General features: G+C 44.1%; 2 protein-coding genes across 3 annotated transcripts; both read left to right on the forward strand.

The window, feature by feature from the left end:
- Nucleotides 1-906: 906 nt before the first annotated feature.
- On the forward strand, nucleotides 907-2,329 carry LOC119696933 (nucleoporin NUP42-like). The gene is made up of 3 exons (XM_038126891.1): nucleotides 907-939; nucleotides 1,286-1,370; nucleotides 1,504-2,329. Exons 1-3 carry the CDS (start codon nucleotides 907-909, stop codon nucleotides 2,100-2,102), a joined length of 717 nt encoding a protein of 238 aa, XP_037982819.1. The 3' UTR covers nucleotides 2,103-2,329.
- A 3,334-nt stretch (nucleotides 2,330-5,663) lies between these two features.
- LOC119697138 (nucleoporin NUP42-like) lies at nucleotides 5,664-12,630 on the forward strand. Of its 2 annotated transcripts, none has more exons than XM_038127369.1 (7): nucleotides 5,664-5,817; nucleotides 7,145-7,397; nucleotides 8,063-8,157; nucleotides 8,478-8,554; nucleotides 10,416-10,502; nucleotides 11,624-11,708; nucleotides 11,842-12,630. In XM_038127369.1, the coding sequence occupies exons 1-7, from the start codon at nucleotides 5,709-5,711 to the stop codon at nucleotides 12,453-12,455; spliced, it is 1,320 nt and encodes a 439-aa protein (XP_037983297.1). In that variant the 5' UTR covers nucleotides 5,664-5,708; the 3' UTR covers nucleotides 12,456-12,630. The 2 variants fall into 2 exon arrangements, with proteins under 2 accessions (XP_037983297.1, XP_037983298.1); XM_038127370.1 differs by lacking the exon at nucleotides 5,664-5,817 and adding an exon at nucleotides 5,863-6,475.
- The last annotated feature ends 2,650 nt before the right edge of the window (nucleotides 12,631-15,280 follow it).

Raw genomic sequence — 15,280 nt, forward strand, 5'->3', positions numbered from 1 at the left:
CACTTTTTTTTTTCCTTCTTTATTTTAAAGTCTGCCCCAATAATAAAAATATGCCCTTTTTTCTCTCTCTCTTTTCAGACAGATGCTGTTGAACTCTTAGCAGAACAATGGAAAAATTGGCTGATTCAGTTGAAAGCTTTAAATGCATCAACAAAAGCAGCTTTGGTAAGTGTTCAAAAATGGCAGCGTATGTGTTCCTGATGTAATTTTTTAATGAAGTAATTTACACAAATGTTTATTATAGCTAAAAAGATTTCTGAGTTGTAACAACTGTGATGTGCCAGCTGGGCATATTCTCTGGACTCCTGAAATCAGTGAATTCCAGGTGCTATTACAAACCCCTTCAGTTAACTGAGGAAAAATGTGCATAGGGATGGTTCCAGGTTAGCAAGGCAGCAGCTGGATCCCAGCTTTGGAATACTCTCATTGCAAGCCACATGAAAACAACCAGAGCTTCAGTTTGGGATCTGGTTGTGTACACGACCAGGAAGAGGCCAATCCCCACCACACCTTTTTTTTTGCCACGTGCTGATGTTGACTTTTCCAAGAGAAGATCAGCAGGCTGCACCAGAATTCCCCTCCAGGACACCTTAGGATAAATGGAGCATTTGGCCAATGTCAGAATTGAGGGATAGGTGGGAGAGAAGCCTTTGGATACCCTTTGAAGATGGAAAGAGTCATTGGTGCTGGGAAGGTGACAAACACTTGTGAATGGAGATGGTTTTGCAGAAGCAAATGCCTGAGTTCAAGCCCATATGAACTATCCAGGGAGACAGAGGAAGTGGCTCTCTTTGCATGCAGGTTGCTTGAAGTGCAGGGAAGGTTGAGGGATGTGATCCCAGCCCTTGGTCTGTTCAGTGCTGAAGGTGGACAAGCAGGATTTGGGCTTTACCACAGGAGAGGGTCATGGACACAGATGTGCTGAGGACAGAGACCAGAGTAAGTCAAAGCTGTGCCCTAAATGCAGTCACGGAGCAGAGCCTGGAATTGTAAGAGGTGAGAATGAGAGCTCCCAGAGGGGATCAGGTCAGTGACTGACAGGCAAAGATCAATCCATTGTAACAGATCTGCATTTCTGCAGGGTTTTGCAGAGCAGAGCGTGTATGGCCTTGGAGCACGTAAAGCACTGCAGGAACAGGCAGTTGTGAGGAGTGATCACTGTCCAGCATGGTCTGAGCTGGGTTCAGTAGGACTGGGCAGCTCTGCTTTTGTTTCAGCTATTTACTGAGAGACAGTTCCCTGTTTTGGAATCTAGTTTTCATGTATGTCTCTGGAATTTTTTCAGCTCTCTGCTTTCAAGACCACGGGCACTCAAGCAGCACCTGCCTTTGGAATGGGAGGACAGCAAACCTCAGGCTTTGGGCTGTCAAGTAAGTTCCTGTTCTAAGAGCCAAAACATGTACACATTTTCTGTAGTTTGCTACTGCATCTTTGAAATACAGCAGTGGTTTAGTATCCCTGGGGAGCCAATTCTAAAATTTTTTGTCAATTCTCTACTTGCAGGCTTTCCTGTAAGCAGCAGCAGCAGCAGTACCAGTGCAAGCAGTTTCTCCTTTAAAGCCAGCTCCAGCCTCATCAGTTCAACATCATCTGGGAGCAGCCCTGCTGCTGGGAGCTCTTCTGCTGCTGCAAATCCCCCTGCATTTGGGACAGCATCCTCTCCCAGCACACCCCAATCCCTTGGCTTTGGCAGCCCGGCCACTCCATCCGCAGCCTCCTTCTCCTTCAAAGCAGCTGCCCCGGCTGGTGGCTTTGGGACTTCTGGCTTCTCAGGCTTTGGCAGTGCTTCTGCTGTGAACTCTGCAAGCACCACTCCAGCAGCCTTTGGAGCCTTTGGTGCCACCGTAGCCCCTTCTGGCTCGCCTTCCAGCGGTGCTTTATTTGGACAGAGCGCCAGTGCCTCTGGGCATCCTGTCACCTCAGCATCTGCTGCAGCCACCAACTCCAGCCCTGCCTCAGAGAAGTTATTCACACCCAAGAGCGAACTGTCAGCTGAAGAGTGGCAACAGTTTGAAGCAAAGGAGTTCACAATTGGAAAGATTCCTCTTAAGCCACCACCATTAGAACTTTTAAATGCTTTCGACCTTTTGAGTTTACTCTGAAATGTTGTTAATTTTTATTTTTTTTCTCAATTCTCTTCTGCAGAAACAAATGCGCAAATATAAACTTTTGAACCTTATTTTGGGATGGACTTATTACATCTGAAAGATAAACTGTTGAAACTAAAATTGAACCTTTTCTTCTGTATGCTGTCCTGTGAAATTCTGTACAAAGACTATATGAAAAATATGGTGTCAAAAGAAAGAATGTTTCAGTCAGGTATTTAAAACCTACTCTTGTATCAATGTATTATCTCCAAATGTACACTCCATGGGATGTAGGACTGGCCACAAAAGCTTTTTTCCCCATTGCCCCAACAATTGGTGTTGTAAATTTATTGGTGCGCCCTCACTGATAGTTATTACTGAATGTGTGCCTTCACTGTCTATCAAAGATCTGTTTTATACCCCAGCTTTACTGAAACTAGATCATCTGTGAGGGATGCCTCCATAATTTCCTCCAGTCCCCTTCACTCATTATCAAAATCCTCCAACATCCTAATGTTTACATCTTTATGTTGACCCTTCCTGTCCACAAATGGCATATGGATTCAGGTCAAAAGGAGGGGCTGTTTCAGAGCCCACAACCTATGCCTATCCTTTTGCCTTCTCTAATACCATTCTCTTCTCATCCATATTAAAAAGGGGTTCAATATAGCCTACATATCCCACCAATAGGGTTATGAGTCAGCATGATAGTTTCCAAAAGCTGATACATTCCTTCAGGATTCTCTCATTACGAACCAACAGATCATTTCCAATTCAAAAAATCAAAAGTAGTACAAGGAACATGTCCACAAAAAAAAAAAAAATTGGCTGATGCTCTGCCTTCACTGCTTGTCTGTGCTCTATATTTTGAGCTGTATCCTCTTTATCCATCTCCATCCTGCTGTTTTAGGGGTGTGGAATGATGGGAACTAACATTTGCACATAAAACATCATCCCATTTTCCAACATCCACTGTAAAATAATACTAATCTGCAATGACACATTTTCCTCATACTCCAATTTATAAAGTGGCCACTAGTGCTGACAATATCTCTTCATTTTATCTTTAGTGACTGGATGTCCCCTAAACACATTCCAGTTTTTTGGGATGCATCCTAGACAGCTATGGGGAAGAATTGTGGATTGGTGTGTTCCCATGATTTAATTTAATAACATTCAAGTTATGCAATTCCTTTACCCTTAGGTCCTGACCTTCAGTAGCTACAGGACCCTAGTCCCCCTAACTGGTTACACTGCTAAACATACACCATTTGAAAGAGGAACACTGGTGCACCTACCAGTCTAAGAATTCTGTTCCCCTTTTTGCACTCACTTGAGTCTCTCTGCAGCATTGCACCTTTGAGTTGCTCACCGCCTTGAGACTGGAGAGGATTTGAAGGAGTCCGCAATCAATCAGTTGGTCAGTACACGCGGCAGTCTGTCTCATCCAATTCTCCATTGCCAGAGGAAGCAAGATGGTCCAGTCAAGGCTTTTGGCCATCCCACCTGGATACCCAGAACTCCCAAATATGGATTCTATTGGGTGCAAGAAGCAGATTCACACACAGAGTTCATAGAATATCCTGACTTGGAAGAGACCCACAAGGATCATCAAAGTCCAACTCCTGGCCTTGCACAGGACCATCCCCAAGAGTCACACCATGTGCCTGAACTCTGTCACATTGGTGCTGTGACGATTTCCCTGGGGAGCTTTCTCCAGTGCCCAACCAGCCTCTGGGTGAAGAACCTTTTTCTAATACCCAACCTAAACCTGCCCTAACACAACTTCAGGCCATTCCCTCAGGTCCTGCCACTGGTCAGTGGTGAGGAAAGATCAGTACCTGCCCCTCTACTTCCTGAGAAGTTGTAGACTGCAACTCGGTTTCATCTCCTCCAGGCTGAACAGACCAAGTGTCCTCAGCTGCTCCTCATACGGTTTCCCCTCAAGGCCCTTCTTGATCTTCACTGGCCGCCTTTGGATGCTCTCTACCAGCTTTATATCCTTCTTATACTGAGGTGCTCAAAACTGCCCCCAGGAGTTGAGAAGAAGCCACCCCAGTACAGAGCCGAGCAGGACAATCCCTCTCTTGCCTGGCTGGGGATGCTGCGCCTGATGCACAGGGATCTTTGTTACATGGCTGTGCACATGGGTGCTGGGTAGTGAATCCCTAAATGAAGCACAGCCTCTGTGTGCCAGCCAGCCACCTTTATACACTTCAGACAGCAACAGCTCAACATCTCCAAGCTATACTGTACCTACAGTGAGAGAACTAGAGGAAATGGCCTCAACCTGAGACAGGGAGATTCAGGTCAGATATTAGAAAAAAGTTTTTCACTGTTAGCGTGGTCAGGCATTGGAATAGGTTGCCCAGGGAAGTGGTGGAGTCACTGTTGTGATATGTGATACAATTTTTGTAAGAAAGGATGTTGGTTAATGCTTGATCTTTATATACTTTCAAGCCTAATCAACAGAAAAGGAGATTCCCTGAGACAGATAGCAGCTGGCAAGCTCTAAATTATGCTCATGTGTTAGAAAAGCAAATTACTTGTAGGTGGAATTGCCTTGTTAGGGTGCAGGGCTGGACATGCTTCAGTGATCTCAGACCTGGGTGAGGTTAACAAAGCCTGGGAAGAAGGAGTTACCACTGATAGTGGACACAAAGAACGCAGAATTTACACACCACAAGAATATTTGTCAGAACCCCCAAGATAAGGAAGAAAATAATAAAAACAACTCAGCAACTGTGCTGAAACCAGCACTGACTGGGTAAAAGGTAATTCCAGCAGGGGAATCTGTGACCAGCAGCTCATGGACCGCCAACCCAAGACACCCATGGGCCCACAAAGACAGAAAGACTAAGCATGCAGCCTAATTGACATGAGAAGTGAGAGAATAATTAACCAATAGAAGATAGAATATGAATTAGTAAGAGAGCTGTGTAACTTGTAGCCAACGAATGCTAATTCCTTTGTTTGCTAAAATGTATAAATGGAAAAAGTTTTGATAGTTGTTGTGCCTGATTTGTGGAACACCATCTAGCACCTGGGCTTGCGCAACTGTGAAATAAACAGTCTTTCAAATGTGTAATTATTGGCTTATCGCTGGGTAGTTAATCCAATTTTTGCGAACAACATCACCATCCCTAGGGGTGTTTATGTACGCCTGGATCTGCTGGGTGATGTGGTTTAGTGGATTACAGTGGTAGGGCTGGGTTGGTGGTTGGACTGGATGATCCTAAAGGTCTCTTCCGACCCTGCTGCTTCTGTAGCCACGGGCTATACATGCCTTAGTCTCCCCGTAAAGACACAGCAACACAGCACAGAAACCTTCTACCGCGCAAGCTGTGTGGAGAAGAGCTTATGTGAGAGAGGGGCGGGCACAGCCGAGGGACGGCTATTTTACTGTGTCCGTGACTGCGCATTTGCACAGCACAATCAAATCCGTATTTGGCTTTATCAGCCGCGTGTTACTGTCCTACCCCTGGCTTTGACTGGATGTGCGCGCCAGCGCACTCTCGCCTCTCGCTGGAGGCCGGCCCGGGGCCGAGCCCGGCCCGGCCCCACCCGCGGCCCGCCCGGCGCACGCCCGGCGCGTCAGAGCCGCGCGACGGCGGGGCGGCCATGGGCGTGTGCCAGTTCTTCCTGCGGGGCTACTGCCGCTTCGGGGACCGCTGCTGGAACGAGCACCCCCGCGGCGGCGCGGGCCGCCCCGGGCCGCCCCCGGCCCACGGTACCCACACCGCGCCGGGACGGGGCGGGGCGGGGCGGGAGGCCGGGCTGGACGCGGGGCTGCCCGTCCCGGGCGCTCCGTGCGGCCGCTGCCGGCGGGAGCTCCGGAGCAGAGCGGGCCGGGCGGGTGCCGGCGGCGGCCTGTGGCTCGGCACTCGCCGAGCTGAGCTCTGACGAAGACTCTGGAGCACAGGTCCTGTGAGGAGCGGCCGAGGGTGTTTAGCCTGGAGAAAAGGAGACTTGGGGGCGGCTTCTGGATTTCTGCAAATGCCTGAAAGGAGGCTGTGGGCAGGGGGAGGTCGGTCTCCTCTCCCAGGCAACCAGGAGACAGAGCTTTAAGCTGCACCACGGGAGGTTTGGGTTGGGCATTCACGGGAAGGGTGACGAAACATCGGAATGGACTGCCCAGGGAGGTGGTTCAGTCACTGTCCCTGGAGGTGCTTTAGGAAAGACTGGATGTGGCACTTGTGCCATGGTCTAGTTGACAAGGTGCTGTTTGGTCATAGGTTGAACTCGGTGGTGTCTGAGCTCTTTTCCAACTTAATTGATCTTGTGATTCCGTGACTGCGGGATGTGCCGCAAGGTAGTGGGAAAACGGCTTGGAAAACTCTGTTCTCATGAGCAGCGAGCAAGTTTCCAGCAGCTGTGTGTTGTACCTGGTGAAGGCTGTTTCCATTCTCATCTCCTCTGGGTGTTTGGGAGCTTTGGGAAGGAAAGGGGCACGACAGAGAGCGGAGGGCTGCAGTGATGGCATGGCAGAAAGTCACTGCAGCCACTTGCCCTTATTCCTGCTGGAAGGAGGCTCGGGGTTTGCCTGTAACAACACACACAGGTGTGTCCGAGGTGTCAGAATGAAACGCAGGAGCTCCCTGTGCTGGAGCAGAGCCCCTGCTGTAGCTATGGAGGCAGGAGCCCCTAACATTAACTTATGGTGTGTCCAGTTTAATCTTTTGCTGCTGGGATAGTTACTTCATGAAACAACTTAAGCAAAACTGAGCCAGTGTCTTTCTGCAGTGCCACGAGTTGTTGGTACGGTGATGTCGTTGAAGATGTCTGCTCATTAAGGCACAGGGGAGATTGGACTAGATGACTTCTAAAGGTGCCTTCCAACCCAGACTGTTCCGTTTGAGAAGCCGGGCTTGAGAACTACCCTGGGAACTCACTAGTTAAGCTGACTTAATAATGAGGTTAACTTATTAGGAAAAAACTATGTTGTAATTTCAGACTTTTTGTTGCCACTGTAAGACTTACAGTTTTTGCTGATGTTGATTCATATCTTAATGATTTAAAATGTCTGTTGTTTGCTTTTTGTTTGTTTTAATTGGCAGTTACTAGCGGAAGAGGAGGAGGAGGATGGGGTGCCTCTAACCAGAGATACAGCAATGTTATCCAGCCATCTTCATTCAAGTCTGATACATGGGGTGGCAGCAGAGATCACGGAAGAGGATTTTTTGGCTCCTCTGACTTTGGATCATCAGGCGGCAGCAGCAGAAATGCAGACTTTTCCCAGAACAGGTTCTCTGCCTTAGCCAACAGTCAGAGTGTCGCTGATGGCTCTAAAGATGAAGAGGAGAGACTTCTGTAAGTTACAGTCCTGTCTTACTGGAAGCATTTAGAATGAGCAGGTTGAAAGCTCACTGACTTCCTAGAGATAATGCAGAGGACAGGATCATGAGGAGAAAGCTGGGACGAAGCATAGAGAACATCACTTCATTTGGTTCTCTGGAATGATGCTGGCATGGGGAGGAAGTGACCCTTGTTTGGGACCTGGACTGGGCAGACAGTCAACTGCGATATTAGTAAGATGGTGTGGTATTTAAGTTGCAATCAGGAGGATAAGGAAGGGAACATATTTCAGTGTTTGAAAATAAGAAATCAGAGCCCCTTTAAGAAAACTAATTATTTTACTTGGGGTTTTTTTTTTTGTCACTTAAGACAATGAATCTTTCTGCCAACAGCAAAACTATTGGTTTCACAGAGGTGTATTTTACAATCAGTTACAAGTGACCAGTACCTGCAGGGCAGGTACTGAGAAGCAGCAGTGTGATTTCCCAAAGAAGCAAGGCTTTGGAAACACTTTCCATTATTTTTTTTAAGATTACATTAAGAAAACACTTGGTTTTCATGGTAGCAGGTTTTTTACTCTAAATTTGGATTGAAACCAATTGTTTGAATTGGTTGTTACTGGTGTTTTTGGTTTCACCATGCAATTTCACCTTCATCTGTGATTTTGTTTTGTTTATTAGAGAATGTGTAGTGAAAGACATGGAAATTTGGGAATCTTCTGGACAATGGATATTTTCATGTTACTCACCAATGAAAGAAAAGCCGAACGTCTCAGGTAGGTAATAATTTTCAGTGTTGTGTATTGCTGCTGTTGAGGATGTTTCTGTGACTTGCAGCATTGTTGTACCTCTGAGCAACCATTTACAAGGTGATGATTTGCCTTGTGATACAACAGAAAGGAATATTAGTTGATTGCAAATTCAGTTTGGACTTTCACCCCTCTGACACTCTGTAGTGAATCTATTTTTTTTGTCTCTGACTGTAACTCTCTTAGGAGAGACAATGTATCAAGGTCCCTGTCCTCATAACAGTAGAGGGCAGTTGGAAGTATCAATCTGTTTTCTTGGAGGTTTTTGACTCTTCCTGTCCTTGCAGGCTTTTCAGATGTCTCACCAGAAGAGCTGCGTCTGGAGTATTATGACAGCAGAGCAAACAATATCATTGGGAATTATGTAAGTATTTATAAAATGTTGGCTGGTGTGGACACTGTTGGGACAGGACTTGTTACTGTTCTTCAGGTGGCAACTCATGATTCATTTATCTCCAACTCTAGAAAATTATCAGAATGGCAAAATATTTTTCAATTCCTCTGCATCAAAGTGAATGCAAAAACAGCTGCTAGACACTCCTTGAATGAATCTTGTCCCTGCTCCTGTGTGTTATTTGTAGAAGTTACTTGAATCCTGTCTCAGAAGTTTAATGCCTTATACACTATTAGTCAGTTTGATTGTTATAGGTGGTTATTTGGTGCTTTAAATAGAATTTGACCTTGTTCTTTTACATACCTTTGTTGCAGGGAATTAATGTTGAAAATAGCAGATACTTATTTTCTAGAAACAGATATGTATATACTCGTTTGGAAGTAAGGCATATGTTTTTATATAAAACACCTCTCAAAGTGTATAAATCTTTCCTTCCTTGTAGTCCTGTCAATACCAAGGAAGCTAACAGAGTTTAGTGTTGTACCAGGAAAGAAATTTAGGCTGTTGGAGAGATGCAAGTACAAATTAATTCAAACTACATTGCACTCTTTCCTCTTCTTGGTTCTGTGTTACAGAAGGAATTGCTCTTGTCACCATTCTTGCTTCATAGGTTTAGATTTACTAGAATTGCATTTTTAGAGACAGGAGACACGTAATTTTTTTAAACTTCAATTAAAATAGTAAACTAAAATAATAATAAATAACAAATAATAAACAATATGCTCTACATGTCTATTTAAATAAATAAATAAATTTTGATCTCATCAAAGCAGTAAATGCAAGTTTTCCTAGCTCTCGGTGTTTAGGTGATAACTGTATGATACAGTTCTCATACAAGATGTGTAAGTGCAGCATGTCTTTTCCATGTTTCTATTCTTATACTGGGTCAAAATCTGAATTTTCCAGTTTATTGTATAGGAGCAGATACCAAGCAACATGATCTTCCAGCATGTGACTGGACACAAAAGAATTATTGTTGTTTGTGATGTAAGACTCTTTTGAAAAATGAAGGAATTTGTCTATAAAAAGATTACTCATTCAATTTTTGCAGGCATTTGTGACACTAGGTGTTTTACTTGTCTAGGTTTTAGGGAAAATTCGATTAGGCTAGGCATCAAATTAGATGTGTTAAACTTGAGTATAAATGTAGGAAATTCTGGTTTGGAATTCCTGAAATGTTGTTTGAAGACTTTTTAGGGTTTTGCTTAATACTAAATCACAGTTATCAAGACACAGATACCATTTTTTGCTGCACTGTTCTGTGCAGTTATCTGATAGATCACACTGAGGGAGTTGATTTAAATTAAGGAAGTTAATTTCATCAAAAGTAACTATTTTAGGATGATACAGTGGAACTGTTCTAAATTACAGCGTTTTGAAAGTGAGTATTTTTTTTTCTGAAAATCAGGAAGAAGCTAAGGTAAATCTTAGGACTTCAGCTTAGTGAGTGAGTGCATAAGTGGAAAGGCCAGATGGAAGAGTCTGTTCTCATATATATAAAACTTACATAACTTGTTTTGTGTCATTTTCCCCCCAAGCATCTAATTCAGAAAAAAATAGAACTTGGATTTGAAAAGTCCCAGAACTTGTTTGAATGTTACTCCTATGTAAAGTAAAAGGGTTGATTTAAGGACAATAGTAAGAGAGTTTAAAGGAATTCTCTGTTAAAAACAAAGACATCAGCTCCTCACGTTGAAGTTTTAGGAAAGAATATATCTTATTGGGTTAATGAAATTTCTTTTCTAATTCTAGATATCTTTTTTCCCTTCAGTTGCCAGATGACTCTTAAGTCTTCAGTAATAAAACCATGGTTTTATTTACCCCTTTTCAGATGGATGCTGTCCAGAAGTTAGCACTACAATGGAAAAATCGGCTACTTCAGTTGAAAGCTTTAAATGCATCAACAAAAGCAGCTTTGGTAAGTGTTCAAAAATGGCAACATGTCTCTGTGCCTGATGTAATTTTTTAATGAAGTAATTTACACAAATGTTTATTATAGCTAAAAAGATTTCTGAGATGTGGCAACTGTGATGTGCCACCTGGGCATATTCTCTGGACTCCTGAAATCAGTGAATTCCAGGTGCTATTACAAACCCCTTCAGTTAACTGAGGAAAAACGTACATAGGGATGGTTCCAGGTTAGCAAGGCAGCAGCTGGATCCCAGCTTTGGAATACTCTCCTTGCAAGCCACATGAAAACAACCAGAGCTTCAGTTTGGGATCTGGTTGTGTACACGACCAGGAAGAGGCCAATCCCCACCACGCCTTTTTTTTGCCATGTGCTGATGTTGACTTTTCCAAGAGAAGATCAGCAGGCTGCACCAGAATTCCCCTTCAGGACACCTTAGGATAAATGGAGCATTTGGCCAATGTCAGAATTGAGGAATAGGTGGGAGAGAAGCCTTTGGATACCCTTTGAAGATGGAAAGAGTCATTGGTGCTGGGAAGGTGACAAACACTTGTGAATGGAGATGGTTTTGCAGAAGCAAATGCCTGAGTTCAAGCCCATATGAATTATCCAGGGAGACAGAGGAAGTGGCTCTCTTTGCGTGCAGGTTGCTTGAAGTGCAGGGAAGGTTGAGGGATGTGATCCCAGCCCTTGGTCTGTTCAGTGCTGAAGGTGGACAAGCAGGATTTGGGCTTTACCACAGGAGAGGGTCATGGACACAGATGTGCTGAGGACAGAGACCAGAGTAAGTCAAAGCTGTGCCCTAAATGCAGTCACGGAGCAGAGCCTGGAATTGTAAGAGGTGAGAATGAGAGCTCCCAGAGGGGATCAGGTCAGTGACTGACAGGCAAAGATCAATCCATTGTAACAGATCTGCATTTCTGGAGGGTTTTGCAGAGCAGAGCGTGTATGGCCTTGGAGCACGTAAAGCACTGCAGGAACAGGCAGTTGTGAGGAGTGATCACTGTCCAGCATGGTCTGAGTTGGGTTCAGTAGGACTGGGCAGCTCTGCTTTTGTTTCAGCTATTTACTGAGAGACAGTTCCCTGTTTTGGAATCTAGTTTTCATGTATGTCTCTGGAATTTTTTCAGCTCTCTGCTTTCAAGACCACGGGCACTCAAGCAGCACCTGCCTTTGGAATGGGAGGACAGCAAACCTCAGGCTTTGGGCTGTCAAGTAAGTTCCTGTTCTAAGAGCCAAAACATGTACACATTTTCTGTAGTTTGCTACTGCATCTTTGAAATACAGCAGTGGTTTAGTATCCCTGGGGAGCCAATTCTAAAATTTTTTGTCAATTCTCTACTTGCAGACTTTCCTGTAAGCAGCAGCAGCAGCAGTACCAGTGCAAGCAGTTTCTCCTTTAAAGCCAGCTCCAGCCTCATCAGTTCAACATCATCTGGGAGCAGCCCTGCTGCTGGGAGCTCTTCTGCTGCTGCAAATCCCCCTGCATTTGGGACAGCATCCTCTCCCAGCACACCCCAATCCCTTGGCTTTGGCAGCCCGGCCACTCCATCCGCAGCCTCCTTCTCCTTCAAAGCAGCTGCCCCGGCTGGTGGCTTTGGGACTTCTGGCTTCTCAGGCTTTGGCAGTGCTTCTGCTGTGAACTCTGCAAGCACCACTCCAGCAGCCTTTGGAGCCTTTGGTGCCACCGTAGCCCCTTCTGGCTCGCCTTCCAGCGGTGCTTTATTTGGACAGCGCGCCAGTGCCTCTGGGCATCCTGTCACCTCAGCATCTGCTGCAGCCACCAACTCCAGCCCTGCCTCAGAGAAGTTATTCACACCCAAGAGCGAACTGTCAGCTGAAGAGTGGCAACAGTTTGAAGCAAAGGAGTTCACAATTGGAAAGATTCCTCTTAAGCCACCACCATTAGAACTTTTAAATGCTTTCGACCTTTTAAGTTTATTCAGAAGTAACATGTTTTGAAATGAAATAAAATGCTACTTTGAACTTTTGTTTCATCTCTCAAGTCTCCTGCAGGAATAAAATTACAAGTATAAACATGTGGACATTGTATTTTATAATTTCCTGGTTATTTTGGGACAAACTTTTTACATCTGAGAAATGAACTATTAAAAATAAAATGGAACATTTTCTTCTATTTGTTGTCATGTGAAATTCTAGGGAAACACTGTTTATAAAAAGGTTGCATCAAAAGAAACAATGCTTCAGTCAAGTATTCACAGCCTCCTGTGAATGGAACCCTAAAAAGACACATGCAGTACAAGTGCTTGTTGTTAAGACAGCCTTTTCTTATGCCTCTTTGAAGGTTTGTGCAGTGTTGGAGGCCTGTTTGCCAAGAGAGAGGGATGGCTTCTGTGTGGTCTGTGCCACACTACACTTTTGTGTCCCCCGGGGGAGCCAGTCCCTATGCCAGTTGACACAATTTAGCTGTTGCTAGTGGTGTTGCCTGAGGTCACCAAGCCTGCAGGAATGTTATATACAGCCCTGAAAGCATTCATCCTGCAGAAGGAGCTTGTGGGTTGTTATTTTGGTGCCTCTTAGGTGAAACTTTGCAAGCAATAGCACAACTGGCTTTCTGTGAATTGATGGCATTTTCTTGTCAGGTTCTCAAAACTTGATGGGTGCATATACTAATGTTACTTCTCCTGAAGTCATGATGTTAAGGGATCAATTTTGTTGCCCAGGGCTCTAAAGCTGGAGTCAGGAGTCTTCCAGATTCAGGGAAGGAGAACATTTGCTCTTGACCAGGCTCTCCCTTTGGTAGTCTATAATTGCCAAACCTCATCTTAAAGAGGAAAGCAAAAGTTTACTTCAGGATACACATCACTAAGTCAGTGGTTTCTTTAACACTTGCAGACAACATTTCAGTTCTCAGTATGGACCTCGTGGTCCTACATAAAACTTCACCTGTGTCATGTATCCGACCACAGGTCCACCAGAGACTGCCTTGCTAAAAGAGTGGGAATGACTGGAACAACATCTGGAATGGTGGGCTGGCGGTAGACACTCTGCAGCCTTCATGGAGAGCCAGGCTCCTCAGTGTGTGTGCTCAGTGCAGATGTAGCAGAAACTTGCAGGTGTTGCATATCTCAGCAGCCCTTTGCTGCTAAACCACTCTAGGAGCTTCCCAGGCTTAAAAATGAGCATATGCTGTTTTAAATGGAAGTATTTTGCTGTTAAAAAAAAAAAGAAAAAAAAAAGTAATGCCATAAAAATCTGGATATTCTGCTGCACACACCCAAACAGTATTGGCTAGATGTTCTCAAACATCCTTCTAACACATGGAGATCTCGAGGAAGAAGGGAATTTTAAGTGTTAGGTCACAGTGCCATTAATAAACAAAGATTAGGTGAGGTATTCCTAATTCTGATGACAAAAAATAAAAAAGTTTGATCAAATGTGGTTTTTAAAATCGTGTCCTCACCCTTAAAAGTTTTTTAAAAATTACTGTTACAGAGGAACTGTAAATCCTTTTGGTGTTTTCACAAATAGGCTTCGGAAAAGATGGCAGGGAGCAGTGTGATATGACTTACCTGGCAAAAGGCAAGCTGGGTGTTTGGCTGCCGAAGTAGGGATAAGGATAGGACAGAAGAGAAAGGAATAACATTACTCTAGGGGGCTCACTAAACTGCAGAAAATAGGCAACAATTTATTAGACCAAAGAAATCTATCCCAATATTTGCTCTGTGTATCTTTCTTTTTTCTATTTGTCCTTTTCTCCTTCTGGTATACTATATATCAAAGTTGGTTGCAATCACAAAGGAGGCTAAATGATACCTTCTATTAGCTACAATTCTTTCTTTCTTTCTTTCTTTCTTTTTTATTTCTCCTTTCTGCAACTGGTTTTTTGTTTGTTTGTTTGTTTTTGTTTGTTTGGTATATGGCTGCTCCCCAGAAAGTGATAATATTGTGGTCTGGCATATAAAAACATATATAGGGTGGCAGCAAACTCACAGATGTCACTTACTGTATTTTGATTTTGAACAGGAAACATGAGGTGAGTGTCCAAGCAAAGATGTGTAATGTCCCCTGATTAGCTGAAAATCTTGGTCTGTGAAATAGGCTGGAACATTCAAGCTCCATGTGATATTTTCAAGTACTTCCCTTACTTTGAAATAACAGGATTTATGAGTCACTGAAATTCCTGCAGTGTGGTGCAAACAACTAATTTGAAGAATGGAGTTTTGGTTTTCAAGATATCCTGGATTAATCCCCAGACAGCAGCTCTTGAGGTTGGCTGTATGCAGGAGAAAAACTCCACTGCCCCAGCTGGGGAGGCAACCCAGCATCTAACAAATGGAATTTTCTCTGCCCTTTTCCCTCACATGCTAGCAGCATTGGCAGATCTCAAAATGTGTTTTAGCATCTAAGAAGGAAAAGAAACCCGTGAGCCTCAGAAAGCATTTCAAACAATGAGGTCTTAAAAATGAAAGATCACAGTAGCCCCCCATGCTCTGTAGTTTCACAATGCGCAGCAGCAAGTGGCATGGTAGCCTCACACTGAACGAGGGAAGATGGACTGCAAACAATCTGGCTGGATTCAAGCCTCAGAGAACAAGCCAAAGGCATCCACATCACTAAATTAACAATGACCAGAAGGCTGAGGAAAGAAGAGCTTTCATAAATGCGCCTGGGGAGGGAAAGGAATATGAAAAACCTATTAATACAGGAACACTGAATTGAGATTGATAAGACTGAAATGGTGGAAATCTATTTAAAAAGTACTTGAAATGAGGGATGGTTGAAAATCAATAAGGATGTCATGCAGTAACTGATGAAAACAAGTA

This window comes from Motacilla alba, chromosome 2 (genome assembly GCF_015832195.1).
Source record: "Motacilla alba alba isolate MOTALB_02 chromosome 2, Motacilla_alba_V1.0_pri, whole genome shotgun sequence".
NCBI lineage: Eukaryota > Metazoa > Chordata > Aves > Passeriformes > Motacillidae > Motacilla > Motacilla alba.